Source organism: Haliotis rufescens, unplaced genomic scaffold (assembly GCF_023055435.1).
Source record: "Haliotis rufescens isolate VD_foot unplaced genomic scaffold, xgHalRufe1.0.p SCAF_17, whole genome shotgun sequence".
NCBI lineage: Eukaryota > Metazoa > Mollusca > Gastropoda > Lepetellida > Haliotidae > Haliotis > Haliotis rufescens.
Window position 1 is genome coordinate 6,667,037 of NW_025963857.1, and position 16,066 is coordinate 6,683,102.

The 16,066-nt window shown below is 40.5% G+C and overlaps 1 protein-coding gene across 2 annotated transcripts; it reads left to right on the plus strand.

The window, feature by feature from the left end:
* Positions 1-36: 36 nt before the first annotated feature.
* Positions 37-15,579, plus strand: LOC124140445. Of its 2 annotated transcripts, none has more exons than XM_046508036.2 (6): positions 37-172; positions 2,289-2,484; positions 3,971-4,132; positions 7,706-7,907; positions 12,411-12,606; positions 14,759-15,579. In XM_046508036.2, exons 2-6 carry the CDS (start codon positions 2,317-2,319, stop codon positions 14,937-14,939), a joined length of 909 nt encoding a protein of 302 aa, XP_046363992.2. In that variant the 5' UTR covers positions 37-172; positions 2,289-2,316; the 3' UTR covers positions 14,940-15,579. The 2 variants fall into 2 exon arrangements, with proteins under 2 accessions (XP_046363992.2, XP_046364082.2); XM_046508126.2 differs by lacking the exon at positions 37-172 and adding an exon at positions 1,128-1,245.
* Positions 15,580-16,066: the final 487 nt, after the last annotated feature.

Genomic DNA, 16,066 nt, shown 5'->3' on the forward strand with positions numbered 1-16,066 from the left:
ATGTATTCATTTCTTTACAGGGTTTTTGCGATTCCATTTATATGACCCTGTAGCTCAAGAACGGTGATTAGAGTTCCGAAGGAAAACCCGGATGACAGTATTCCCCGCCCATTTATATAACTGAAGCATGTCAACAACTGTCACAGCGTAGACTCTCTCAATCATTGCGGAGGTATGAATTCATTTTTTGTGAAAGTTTGACATTATACCCAAATCGGTTACTTTCCAAGAAATGTTCTTTTTTGTATGAATACGCCCAAAAGATGTACGATTCGCACAGTGTGTTCCTACCTCAGTGAGCACTGATCGATGATACCGACATTGACGAATCGCGTGCCTGGAAACGTGATGTCTGATGTCAGTGTTGATTGTCGCTTTAGTCCTCGACATCCCCGTAACTGCCAGAGAGATAGGAATAATTCTTTAGCCACATTACGAAATGATTGTTTATATGATCACGAAAGCAAGTTCACAATTTGAAGCGTTGATAATTTTTATTACGTTTCTGTATAGATCTAGATCTACAGAAATGTACCCAAGGCAAAATCAGAATTATTCTTAGTAGAATAAATGCTAAATTTATGTCATGATGTACTTTCATTAAATCACCGACGATTGATATATTTCTCATCATTTGTTTGAAGACAATATGTGTTAACTTTTCAAAAAATGCAAACAAACACACATTGATGCTATTATATTGACATCAACAATAATATTTATTGACAGGTTTTGCAAGCGTTACGATTTGTATATTATTTTGTTTTTGTTTAATTAAAAGATTATAAATTTGCAACCAACACCGCTCTATATATATCATTATTAGGATGTTATTAATAAATATAATTTATCAATTTTAATAAGTGACTGAACTTTGTGCTTATATATTATATATGTATCACTGTGTGTGTAGGTCAGGGTAGGGTCAGTGGTCACAAGTGCAGAAATTGTGTTATTTTCTAGTTCACAGATACTTCTGAGACACATTATTTGCACAGACTAGAAGTTCTAAAGTTCTAGGCTGGCTTGATTTGTAAAAGGCTGTATAGCCAAATCAGAGTACAGCTGTACCCACACTCTTGACCCACTTGGTGATTTTAGTAGACGCTGAGAGCTTACCTAAGTTTCTCACGTGACTGAGGCGTCTTCATATGTAACAGTTGCATAAAGAGATTTCATATATAGGAGGATTACAACAGTCTTATGACATTAGTGGAGTATACCAGTAATAAAGACTAGTGACTGGTAAGTATGTTACAGCTAAGACAATGCTCATGGTCAGTTGAAAGTTGGGGGTAGGGGTGGGGATTGTGGTGTGTATTTCACCTTTAATTCAGTTGTTTTGACTGTTCGAAGTGATTAATATTATGTGAAAAGGAAATGTGTTGGTTTTGGAACAGGATTTTGAAAGTCTGATTAAAATAATGAAAGTGTTACTATCACCCTCTCCTCTTTAATTATTTATTTATGAATGGTTAGAATAGGTCTTCAACAACCCATGCTTGTAAGAGGGGACTGTGTTTGTAGGGGGCGACTAACAGGATCAGGCGGTCAGACTTACTGCATGTCATCGTATATCCCAATTCCGTATATAAATGCTTGTGATATCAATCACTAGATTGTCTGGTCCAGACGTGATTATTTACTGACCACCCTAATGTAGCTGGACTATTGCTGAGTGTGGCATTAAACAATAAACAAACAAACTATTTATTAACGGAGGGTAGGGCATTTTTTTGTGTGACCTGTAACTTGAAAACTACTGCGTAGATTCTTTTCACACTTGGTGAACACTTTTTATACCTATAAATGAAGTTTGATTTCAATATTAAGAATTTCTAAAGAGAGAAATACAGCTTTTTTTTTCATTTTTCGATTTCTTTTACTGAAACATTTGTCCGACCTATAACTTGAAAACTACTGCTTGGATTCTTTTCAAATTTAGGGAATAGTTTAGAGGTACAGTGCAAAGTTGAATTTTGATATGTGTATTTTCTAAAAGAATATCTTTCTTCATGTTTTGAATTAGAATATTTTTTACTTCAACATTTGTGCGACCTATCACTTAAAGACTACTTCATGGATTCTTTTCCAATTGGAGATACAGTTTCTGTACCAATAGGAGAGGTGCAGTGCAAAGTTTGATTTCGATGAGCAGTTTTTCTGAGAAATGTTGCTTTTTTCATGTTTTTGAACTTAGAAATATGTCGGAGTGAAAGTCAGGGGTCTTAATGAGCCCTGCTCACATTTTGTCATGTTTTATTGTAAGGCCTGTGTTTTTTTTCCAGAAAAAAGGTTCACCAAAGTTCTTAGAGAATGTGGATTTTGGATGAGAACAACCTGGCAATGTGTGCCATAGTTACTGTTGCTATGCAGTTCATCTTCTTCCTCATCGCATGTACATGTAAATTTGACAAAGTGACAGACTTCGCTGGTGGCACAAACTTTGTGGTGTTGGCTGTTCTGACATTTTTTCTTGCTGAGGTATGTGGAACGAAATGTCGAACATGTTGAAGTTGACAGAAAATAAACTGTTTTGCTATATCTGAAGAATAAAGATTTTTCGACTGCATGGTCATGGAGATTAGGGCAGACACTGCATTGAGCTGGACGTGATTAGGCTGGGGAGGGAATTTAGCACAGTGTTAACTGAGGGAGGTCCTGGGGTCATTTTGGACCTCGGTTTCACTCATGACAGAGGAATCCTACCTATTTGAAGCAGTTTTCTTCCAAAATGATCCAAATCCTACTGTCAATGAGTCACATTCGATGCAACACATTTTTATCAGTCAAACACTCTAGGTCCTACAAAATAAGAGAATGTTACAATGGTAACAGCAATGTTCCGCCGGGGTGAGACGCTAACCAGTGACAAGGTCCTCATGGGGAAGGCAGTCAAACACTTTATTGCCCAAACACGAGCACTACAATATTAGTAGGTAGATACAAGGTGGCAACAGGAAGTGGCACTGATAGTATTACCTTCACAACTGATAGTAACAATAACAATATCATAACAAGCCTCTACATTCATTTATGTATTTGTAATGACATGTTTCAAGCAACAGAATATTGATGTCAGATGTTGTTATTTTATGTCAATATCTTTAAGTTGTACGATTAAATAAAAGTTCAACTAATGCATGACTAGTTAGCTCCTGATAATCAAGAAATATGACGTCATAATACGCCCAGTGTCCACCATCATCCAATGAGGGGAGGTGGGGTAGCCTAGTGGTTTAAGCATTCACTTGTCAGCTTGTCACGCAGAAGACCTGAGATCGATTCCCCCATTGGTGCAATGTGTGAAGCATATTTCCTCTGTCGTGATATTGCTGGAATATTCCATAAAACCATATTCACTCACTCACTTCATGTACTGTACCTACCTAACACCTATTTTAACAATTACTGCCACCACCAATTGCAGTATTGCAGTTATCCTCAAATAAAAGATGTGTTGATCCCAATACCTAGCAGTCCTGGGCCCACCTGCACAAAGCAATCTTAGTGCTAATCCTAGCACTAAAGTAAGATCGAAACTCCCATACTTTAACATAGGCTTACAATAGTTGTAGCGCTAAGATCGATGTGCAAAAACAATTGCTTGTGTTACAGGTATCACTACCTACAAATATTGTCCTCCAACTAGTTGTGGTTGTCTTCTGTCACAACAGATGATAATTACCTGTCAACTAATCTGTATCACCATGGTTATCTGAATCAACTATAGTTTAAATATTTTCAGGGTTTGATCTAAACTCTAAAGCTTTACTAGCCGGGTTTAAAGATAAAATGACCTTGTAACAATTGGGAACTTTGTATTAGTCTCCAGGAATTTATGCTAGCCCCGGGACTGTTGGCTAGTGTTAGTTACTATGGTTTTTATTTTGTAATGGTAGCAGTTGCTACTTTAGAATCGTGTTTAAACTTTTGATGACATCTTTCCATGTTGTTTTTACTGTTTCAGACATACAGCACTCGGCAAATTATCATCACAGTGTTTGTCGTTGTTTGGGGCCTTCGGTTGTCAGGATATTTGCTGTATCGCATCATCAAGATCGGAGAAGATAAACGCTTTGATGACAAAAGAGAAAACTGTCTGAAATTTGCTGGGTTCTGGGTATTTCAGGTAAGCACTATTTCATCAAAACTATAGAATGCGTATATGCTGATGCATTCTTTTGTTGAACATGTTACAAACAAAATGGCCATGACATCATACAGTATATCTTTACATCATTTATTTGAAAATGTGAAAAAACACATTTTCTGTAAACAATTTTTTTAACATGATAAACTATGTTTTAGTCTGTTTTCAGTCGTACAAATGGGTATCTCATACCTCTAGTCGCACGTTAAAAGGAAGCCAGAAGCTGGAATGTAAACAATATACTTGTTTCCGTCCGGTTGCGCACGCACCTCCCAATGACATGTCAAAAATCTCTCAGCCCGCCTCTGAGCTGGTCGCTCGAGAAGGACTTTCGCGATAGACTGCTAGTTTGTTGTCTACTAGTACTTATCGTGTGTCTACAGTTGTTGTTCTAATAAAGTAATGATAATATGTCTTCCCTGTAGACTCCTGGAATGTAATCCTTGGTAATCCATTGTTTGTGTTCAACACTACTGTTTGACTTGATTATACATGTGGCAACATGTCGGGCATTTGTGCCTCGTGTCAACGAAAACTGTCTAAAGTAGATCCTCACAAGTATTGTCCTTCCTGCATAATTAAGGACGGGTTTTCAATGTGTTCGTGGGATAAACGTTGTAAAGAATGTGAGCACTTGTCTTCTCTAAACTTTAACTTGTATCTTCGTGTGTTGGCGAAGCGGGCTACTGACCAGCACTACAAGCAGAGAAGGTCATCGGGTGGATCCTTGGACTCTGCACCCTCTACATCTGGCCCAGGGGGTGGCGCGTCGGCCACACCCAAGAAATCAGTTGATAAAGACCCGCCTCAGTCAACTTATGTTTTCGACAAGACACGTGACCGTTCGCCTGCTGTTGATACTACTCGCACGACTGATCTTCGTCAATCGGTTGATCGAGAGCGTCACTCAGCCACCCCCGTTACGACGGGACCGGGTGGTGACGAGGACCACGAGGGGACTACGGTCCCCAGTCGGTCCGTCTCTCGTCCTACCAACGACGATAGGAACGTCGTGCGGGTCGACAGTGAACACAGATCCCTCTCTAGAAGTCGTTCCCGTTCACGGGACGACAGGTCAAGGGCGTCGTCGAGAGACAGTAAACGACACAAGGACGTTTGTCGCCTTCGTGGACGTCGTGAGTTCGTTTCGGACGATAACTATGATGGGGATCGTAGAACTTCTACAGTTAGAGATTGTAGCCCTCGCCTGTGGCTTTAAAGTCGGAGATACGCCACAGTCTCTTCAGTTTTCACCTCCTGATGTCTTCAGAGCCACGATATGGACCATAGCTTTGCCTCTGCTCTACCGGGACAGAGTTTTAACAAGCCGCCTGGTCGATCTAGTTACCCGATCTATGGCATGCCGTTTTCGTCACCCATGAGTAGGGACTTGGATTGGGGGCTACTCTTCAAGACACCAGCGCCCTCCAAGATTCTAGTAGAAGACAGGCATTTGGAATCTATGGACACTGCTGTTCGTCACCAGTACAACCACTTGCTATGCTGTCGACAGCGATCGAGGCCCTCTCAGTGTACTTTGAGGAGAAAGACCCCCTCGACGAGGACGAAAGGACGGTGCCATCAATCCTCACCTGTATGCAACGGCGGATCTCGGACGTCCTCGCCCAGTCCCGATATGTATCGGGCCAGATTACTACAGCACGTCGTCATGGTTACATCGACTGCACTGACCTACCTGATCGTCATGGAAGGACACTCTTACGGGCCCCGTGGTCATCGCAACAGTTGTTTGACGGTCGTACCAACGACGTTCTGGACAAGTACTCCAAGGAAGCCGAGCGTGACATCATCATTTCGGCTTCACACAACATGTCCAGACGGCCACCGGTTTCGAACGCCCCACCATGCCGTTATAGAAACGACAATGTGCAACAGGCCTTTCGTAGGGACACGACTCGACAGCCGTCCCGCGAGAGTGATGCGGACAGAAAAGGTCGCCAGGTCTCCGTTTCCAAGTATCCCAGGGGGGGACAGAACCAGCGGGGGCAGAAGTGAGGACCCTTAGACATGGGCGTACGCGCCCGTCTCATCCCGGGGGCCAAGAATGTGATAGTCGACGCCCTGTCGAGACCATCGAGGCCGTCTCCCACGGAGTTGATGATCCACCCGACAGTTTTTCATCTGCTGACAGATCGACTCTGGTTGCCTCAAGTAGATCTCTTCGCAGGTTACAATAAAAACTGTTGGTGAATGTACGCATTCTTCTGTTTTTTTGTTGCATGCAGTACTTCGGCTGTTTTATTATGGTTATTCGGTGTATGCATCGTCTTCCCATACTTTATAGTACTGCTCGTATTTTTTAGTTGTCTTGTATACTGCGAGTTGCTCTGTACCTAAATTATGCGCCGACCACACTTCGATCGCAATGCAACTGACGTGTGCAGTTGTCTTGTCTCAACGATAAATTGGTGGATGTCAAAGAGCATTAACCATGCTATTTTTCGTTACCTAGGATACGACGAGTCGTTCTGTAACTACATTATAAGCCGACCACACTTCGATCGCAATTCAACTGACGTGTGCAGTTGTCCTGTCGCATCGATACTTACTTGTGGGTCGAAGAGCATTACACATGCTGATTTAGTTACCTTGTATACTGCGTGTTGCTCTGTAACTAAACTATATGTCGACCACTTCGATCGCAGTTCAACTGACGCGTGCAGTTGTCCTGTCGCATCGATAGTTAGTTGTGTGTCGATGAGCATTAACCATGCTGTGCGTTCGGGATAAACAATTTGTCTCGTCCGTGCATCTGGTCGAATGTTCTATTGTCACTACAGGGGTGAGGAACTTGGTACATTCGACGTGAAAGAGGTCACTTCCTGATTACTTCCCCGACCCTCCTTCCAGTGTTCCGTCGAATTCTACCCATTTGTATGACTGAAAACAGACTAAAACATGGGTTTTTCAGATTAAAAACGATGTTTTATTGGTCTGTTTTCAGTCGTACGTTCCCACCCAGCCATCCCCACTGGGAAGTAATCTAGTCCAGTCCTGCTTAATGGCTTATTCTTCGAGATTTGTGACATGTCATTGGGAGGTGCGTGAGCAACCGGACGGAAACAAGTTTGTTTACATTCCAGCTTCTGGCTTCCTTTTAACGTGCGACTAGAGGTATGAGATACCCATTTGTACGACTGAAAACAGACCAATAAAACATCGTTTTTAATCTGAAAAATCCATTTTTATATTACTTTTTCATTTTTGTAAGTGTTGCCTGTGTAAAAGGATTCAGAAATACATAATTCCTGTCTTTATTTTTATATTTTCCTGATGCTGGCTGTCATGTTATTTGAAGTTTTTCGTATCCATTTTAAAAATGAGGTAGGTTTTGAGATATCCAGTGCTAAATTTTACAAATTGATCTTATGGTTCCAACACATGGGTACAATGTGTGAAGCCCATTTCAGACGTCACCTGCTGTGATATTTCTGAAAATTTGCTGAAAGCGGCGTAAAACCAAACTCACTCACGCTCCCATTAGGGGATCAGGTGAGCCACAGAACCTAATGCATCTTTCTACTGTTGCAGGCCGTGTGGGTGTTCACTGTGAGTCTGCCTGTGATATTCATCAATGCACCAGCCAGCGCACTCAAGAGCATCTCCATCACACCACAAGACATTGTCGGCATTGTGTTCTTTGCAATAGGGCTTTTTTCAGAAACTTTTGCAGATTTCCAAAAATTTGGTTTCAGGAATAATCCAATCAACAAAGGAAAATGGTGTGATAAGGGTATGTGTTGTTACGTTGTTTTCTGTTGTTATTGTTGTTAAGCAACACTTTTGATTTTATTTACTTGGTCTCTCAACTGTAAATTTTGTTGAATTGGAAAAACAAGTTTAGATTTTGCTCTCTCTTTTTTTATCGTGCCAATATGCTGATAGCATTCTGCGCCAAAAATATAAATAATGTTTATTGTTCTTCCTGAAATTGATGGTTGATAGATGAACAACAGCATGAACAGTGTTCCCGCTTGATTCGTCAGGTTTGCATTGCTGAAAGCAACAGCTGTGGTGCAGGCCTGGGCTCTCCTCCAAAATTAAGCCATATTTAAATTTTTGTACCAGCTGGCCTGTAGTGGAGCAGAAAACTAAAGAAGAAATTGAATTATTTTTCCACCTACCGACAGATATTTCCCTGTTACAAATCTATAAAGCAAGTAATACAAAAGTGTGGGCTTAATTTAGCACACTATTATTGCTACATGGTATTCTATCAAGTTATGAATAGTGGTTAACGATACAGCGATGCAGTATTGTATTCCCATATGAGACCCACTGTACTAAACATGGATTTATCATCTACGAGGGCAAACATATGGGGGTTCATGAGAATCATATGTGCCCTAGGGTCATATCACGTCACGAGACAACAGTGTATTGTTTCCGTCATCTGGACGGCATTGTTGACATCATTCCAATCTTATTGTGATGTGAGGTTCAGAGCTCCAGATAAGCTTTTGGTGTTGTGGGTATTTTACCCATGTATTTTAAAATCATTGGGTATCAGTAATTCTATCTGGGTATTCAAATTTCTGTTACCCACTAGTTTTTACACATGTGGGTATTTAAGTTAAATATTTAAAAACACTATTCATCTAGTCCCTGTCGTGTGGGTCCGAGAGCTTTATAGGACTAAAAAATACCATGATACTTCCACAAGAAAGTGTGATGGCAAATGATCATGATGTAACTGTCATCGTTGAGTTTTGCAAGGTTGACAGAATGCCCATTTATAATTTCAAAATAAGTTGCTGATTTGCTAATCGAATACGCAGGTTTACTTCACAATATTTTGATGATACACACAAGTTATATTTTTGTAGCGTATCTGTAATGTTCGTTGCGTATTTGATACCCTTGGATTTCATTTTACTGCGTATTTCTGCATTTCTGATGCATATTTTACGCAGATACGCAGCTTATCTGGAGCTCTGAGGTTGGAATGAAGTCACACTAGAAATGACGTCATACCGGTAGCTGAAGATTGTTGACGTCAATCGACAAATTGTGGTTCCGTGGCTGTTGCGACTTGCTGTCCTTATAGGCAAACACTAAAATTCGTCTCTGTATGTAGACATCTTCTTTAGTAATAAATAGAACATTATATTCATGTTCATGTCATTCTATGTTTACAACTCTTGTGCCTAAATTCCGGTATTTAGACACTCTTGTCGTAAACGTAGTATGACATGAACACACATATAATATCCTCTATTTATGACCTTGTATCGTAATACATACAATACATTACATTAGAGGTTAAATTGGTATAAAAAGACGTAACCTATAAGAAACAGAGGGGCACAGGTGGCCCAGTCGTCTAAGGTGCCACGATTCTGTGTGCAGAGTTGCGTCCCTTGGGCACGCCAGAAACCTATGATTGTGGGTTCGAGTCCCAATTCACCCCAATTTTGTTTCTAGGTTTGTCAGCACCATACCCATGCTTGTGGGTTTCACCGAAGTGGTAAACATCCGAGACCTGCATCACTTCTGGCTTTCCTCCCACATTAAGCAGACATTGCCGTGATATAACTGGAAAAATGTTAAAACTCACTCACTATAACAAAATGTTCAAACCACCAGCTTATGCAAATTCTCTAATATTTCATGGTTGGACATTAATCGCATAACATTCACAGAGCCCTCCACCAATATGTTTCTGTCCTAAAATATCTTCGATCTTTGATCTCTGAAATATAAAAACAAATGATTCAGAGTTGTGATTCACCTTCAAAAAGAAAGAATATCATCTGAAATAAAAGTACAGTATCGGGGTACAAATTGCTTCACACCCATAGTATCATATCGCATCCCACCGAAACGTTACACCTCAATCAATACTTATTGTTGATATACTTATGTAGATTATCATTTGCGTATTAAGAACACTGGACTATGGCAACTCTGGGATACTGTAGACCCCATGACACATGATTGTTGAATGACCCCACTGAAAAAGTGTTATTTATGTCCAGTAAAGTATCGACTGTAGCGTTAAAAAAAGCATGGTATTTCGGCACTAATAAATGTTAAACACTGCACTTCTCCGCAAATACTGAAAGGAGGTGTCCCGGGAACCTGCAACTAAAATCTGTGGATAAACAATCTACTTTTCTATGTAGTTACCTGTATTGAAAAGTGTCCCCAGTAAATTAATCGACCCGTAAAGATCCGGGGAAGAATAGGTCTTCAGCAACCCATGCTTGCCCTAAAAGGCGACTATGCTTGTGGTAAGAGGCCACTAACGGGATCGGTGGTCAGGCCCGCTGACTTGGTTGATGCATGTCATCGTATCCCAATTGCGTGGATCGATGCTCATGCAATCAGTCACTGGATTGTCTGTTCCAGACTGGATTATTTACAGACTGCCGTCATATAGCTGTGATATTGCTGAGTGCGGCGTAAAACAACAAAGTAAATTAACATGATTAATTATGAATTTCATGTGAATAAACATCAACAACACTTTTAATTGATCTGAGACAGTGGTTGAAAGTGCAGGGTTCATTCTCGGAATTTTATGGCATAGGCCCTTTATGTGAACATTTCAAATATTCCCGAGGTACGCCCATACAGCACAATGTAAAAATGCCCCATTGTATTTGAAAATGTGGTCCTTTTTTCAAATTTAGGGACTAAAAGCACTAGGCCCCACCCTAGAAGTATTCCTGAAAGTGCCACATGCTATCAGGAGACAGATATGCACAGTATGCCAGGTCAAACTAGGTGTGAATTGTCTTAAATATGCCAGATCCTCTTTCAGTAAAATATCTTTGAAATCAGGTCTTAGTTCTCGCTATTGTTAAACAAAATTCTGAGGACATCCCATTAGTGTAACATTAAAACGACCTTTCATCCGACCAATCGGAGCGTCCTATACCAGATCAGGAAAGTGACAGTCAAAATGTGTTTTCTAATCATGCAACCTCAAAAGGTATTCCGAACGACAGTGACAGGCTTTACGACTGAATCCGTCAAAATCATCATCTATCTCTCGCTTTAATGGGATGAACATTTTAATGGCAGACACATTGCATAGTACAATGTATGTGGGAGGTACTGCCATACAATCTTGACCATATATTAGACATTCCATAATTTTCTTTTTTTTCAGTTTTCAAAATTTTAATTGAGAACTTTGCCAACATATTTTTCAAGCATAATCTGAAATGGAGGTCTCCATTTTGAAAGGGTGCCATAAGGCTTGAGAAAGCTGCTTTCTGATTGGCTAGTGCCTACTGCTAAATAGTAGCAGAAGTGATTGTAATGAGATTGTCTTTCAGCCTGCCTCAATGATAGAACATGTGTGTTGATAGATTATTTGTCTTTTTGTCAAATACAATCTTTTCTCACCTCTTTACATGATAAAAGAAGACATTTTCACCAATAACTGCCCAATTCATGCAATAAACTTAACTCTGTCAGGTTACTCAGTGAGATTAAAATGTTATATGACAAGAAAAGATAGATATCCTCTGTAAGGTAGATGTATAAAGGGAGGCAACTCCTTGTTCATCTTTGTCTTTAATGAAATTGGGATAAGCATTGTACTTTTTTTAATTTGACCAGTGAAAGACTATGATATATGTGTAGCATGATACCTTGATTATATACTGTAAATCTTGAAATTAACGCGAGCGTGAATTAAATGCGAAAAATGCAAGTGGCCTTTGCTCGCATTTTTAAACATCGCATTTATATCAACAATAAGACATTTTGGATAGCAGAAATACCAACTTAGACATACGCTGATGTATTCCACACCACTGTTTATTGAGCAGCACTTGTATATAAAGTATATAAACAATGTCATGCAAACACTAATTACATCCTGTGAATTGTCACTGCTGGGGTCAAGACAAGAGTTCTACTCACTTATGTCATCACTGATCACACCTGCAAGTCCAGACAGACGCCACATCTATGCTTTGCGACTGTGTCAAAGGCCCACACGAGCCAGCGCGCATGTATTGTTTTTGCGGAAGTACTTTACTCAGCGCTAATAAGCGGTGCTATTTGGTGTGTGATTGGATTAATGTAAGGTTGGATTAAGGTGAGGATTCTAAACCTGACTGAGGACATTTTCTTTAGATAGAAATCCACTGATGCTTGAGAGGAGGGGGTGGCGCATTCATATTGAGTCGCATTTTTGGCTAGGGTCCAGTGGTCACATTCTTTTGGAGACGCATTAATTTCACGATTTACAGTATTCAATAACTTGATTTTCTTTCAGGATTATGGAAAGTCTCCCGACACCCGAACTATTTTGGTGAGATCACGCTATGGATCGGCGTGTTCATAATGAGCACCAGTATCCTGGTTGATGCTCAGTGGGTGGCTGTCCTTAGCCCTGTGTTCACTATGGCCATCCTGCTCTTCCTCAGCGGTATTCCCCTCCTGGAACAGAAGTCCGACGAGAGATACAGAAAGTAAGGTGTACAGGACTACTTGGAATGAGCGGTTCACATACTCATTAACTCTCCCTGTGTAGAGGCAGTGTGTTCTTTAGGGCTGTAACGATTCACTTATTCTAGATCATCGATACTTAGTAACACACGATACTTGAATCATCTGTTTGTGAGATTGCGATATGCTATATTAGAAAAGAAAATTGGGGAACGGGTGGCCCAGTCGTCTAAGGTGCCGTGATACGCTGTGCGGAGTTGCGTCCCTTGGGCATGCCAGAAACCTATGATTGTGGGTTCGAATCCCGGTTCGCCCCAATTATGTTTCTAGGTTTGTCAGCACCATACCCGTGCTAGTGGGTTTCATCGAAGTGGTAAATGTCTGAGACCTGCATCACTTCGGGCTTTCCTCCCACATTAAGCTGACACGCCGTGATATGACTGGAATACTGTTAAAAGCAGCGTTAAACCCAACTCACTCTCTAGAAAAGAAACTAATAGAGTTACCTCCCTTAATAGCAGAAGTAGCTTAACGCCACCTGTAAGCCACCTGTAGACTTAATGTTACATTTAATAACCATCCTTTCATTTAAAACTGTTTTGTTCTTGTGGTATTCTTTGATAAAAAATATGAGATAACAATGAATAATTGCATGAAGAAAGAGGTTTTATAGCTGTATTTCGGTGGTTTCATAATTTCTTACTGTTTGATGTGGTGTATCGTGATACCAGTAGTATCGTCAGTCCATATCATGATAGGAATCGTATCGCAAGATTCCATGCGATACTCAGCTGTAGTTTTCTTCCATGTCTTGATCAACAGTGGGTGACAGGGTAGCCTGGTGGTTAAAGCACTGGCTCTTCACAGCGAAGACCTGGGTTTGATTCTCCATATGGGTAAAATGTGCAGAGATTTACCAGGCCTAATTATTTGGGAGAGTCCAGGGGACTCACAGCCATTATTGTAGTCCCAGGTTTAAACAATGGGGATGTCAGAGAGAAGTCAATATTGAACATGATAATGTTAATTTGCATACCGGTAATAGATTTTCAATTTTTCTGACATATCTGGGATGTCACTTTTGTCTTACTTGTCACTTGTTCTGTGTGACAGGAACCTGTTTGATATTGATTCAGATTAAAGTTCACCTAGTTTAAACTTTGAATTCTTTTTTTTCAATGCTACCAGATTTCTCTTTGTTGATGGTAGGAGAAAATACATACAGCTACTTGAAGACAAATTTGTAGATGGTAGGAGAGAAAATACATGGCTATTTGAATGTGAAATTGGCTTGTAAAACATTATCTAGTGAGGCCGTCTCGCTACTGCTGTTGAAAATTGTTTCCTACACTGCCTGTGAGTAAGAGTAAAACTCACACTTTTATACTGTCCCCTTTAGTAGATGCTCCCAACTGACCATGATGACAGATTGGGGATGGGGAGTGTGGTTGGGTGTAGAACTGTTGGAAAATCACTGTTAGCTAAGCTGTGTTGTGTTTAATATTTTCATTTTTGCACTTTGTTTCATCATGAATATTTAAATAACACCACTAGAAAGGCTCAGGGACGTCACCTTTGATTAGGGTCATTTTGGTAATGGGAAAACATCGCTTTTGGTTTTAGGCCTTTTCAAACTTTACGAATTTTATGTACCGTATTCGACATAATAAGCGCCCACAGCGATATTTGCTAATATATTGGCTAGTGAACAATCCCAATTAGCACCCCAATTGATACAAAAGACTTATTTATTCGCGTATAATACGCACTCGTGGGTTACATGCACCATTAATTACAACGTATGGGCAGTTAAATTTTGGAAAAATATATCTGTCGTAAATCAACATTTCAGGCTGTCAGCATAAACCATGAAATTTATCTTTCAACTCACCAAAAGAATACTCTAAAAAGAGCTCCCTATTTCTAATTTTGAGAGCGTCCTGGGTGCTTATTATGTTGAATGTATTAGGTATGATTCTATGAAATACTGTTTCAGGATTTGGGGTGGTGGGGTAGCTTAGTGGTCAAAGCGTTTGCTTGTAAAGCTGAATACCCAGGTTCAATTCCCCACATGGGTACAATGAGTGAAGCCCATTTCTGGTGTCCCCTGCCGTGATATTGCTGGAATATTGTTAAAAGCGGCGTAAAACCATACTCACTCACTCACTGTTTCAGGAATGAAGACTACGTCACCTACAAGAAGCGAACGAGTCCCTTGATACCCTTCCCCCCGCCCGTGTATGGCGTGTTCCCCTCCTTCCTCAAGTGTCTGTGCTGCTGTGAGTTCCCCCTCTACAACCACCTCAACGAGGAGGAGGAGGTCATCAGGACAGACCAGCCACAGACTCTGGCTTGACCACATCACCTCCTTGTGACCTGCCTGCATTATCTCTGTGTCATCGTATCCATTCCAGACCAATATATTTCATATTTTGTGGATGAGGAGGTGGTCATCAGAATTCATCACCAGGAGACTCTGGCTTGGCCACATTGCAACCCTGTTGTCCCTATCCAGGTCAATCTCACCATAACTGGGCCATACCAGTTTTGACCAGAAATGACCAGCCACTCTGACTTGACTACCTCATCTCACAACCAGCCTTGATCGGACACGGTTTTATCCGAATTAGGCCAGATCAGACACGGTTTTATCCGAATTAGGCCAGATCGAACACGGTTTTATCCGAATTAAGCCAGATCAAAATTTTTTATTATTATTCTATTTTTGTATATGAGGAGCATCAGAATTGATCACACACAGACCTCCTTGTGACAAGCCTTGAACGATGTCTATTTTACAGAAACACTGTTCAAAGTGGCATTAAACTAACCTCACTCACTCACTCATGATCTTGAAAAAGAATTGTTAATGTGGACATCGGACCCAATCTCATTAAAATCAGATCTTAGTTTTTGCTACCACTTAACCAAGATCTGAGGACATCCCATTACGGGTCACATCAGAACGACCTTTCGCGAATTTTGACCGACGAATGAAATGACTGCCAAGAAATCGACATTAGCCAATCAGAAGGCAGCTTTCTGGAGCTTTACGACACTAGTTTCAAACTGGCGACTACGCTTCGAAACACATTTTGACGTATTCTCAATTAATTTTTTTTAAATTGATAAGAAGAACATCTGGAGTGGCATATAGATGGCCTAGATTGTATGGATATTATCAGAAAACCCGTTACTGCCGTTCGGAATACCCCGTGTTAAATATTTCGTGGTTGCATGATTAGAAAACACATGCCGACTGTCACTTTCATGATCTGGTAAGCGATGCTCCGATTGGTTGGATGAAAGGTCGTTCTGACATGACCTTTAATGGGATGTCCTCATATCTTTGTTTAGCGATATCGAGAACTAAGATCAGATTTTAATGAGATTGCATTGGACCCAGTTCATTCTCTCCACATATGAAGCAATATTGTTCTTTCACTTAACAGGCAGCATACCCTCTACTCAAATTTGATGTTC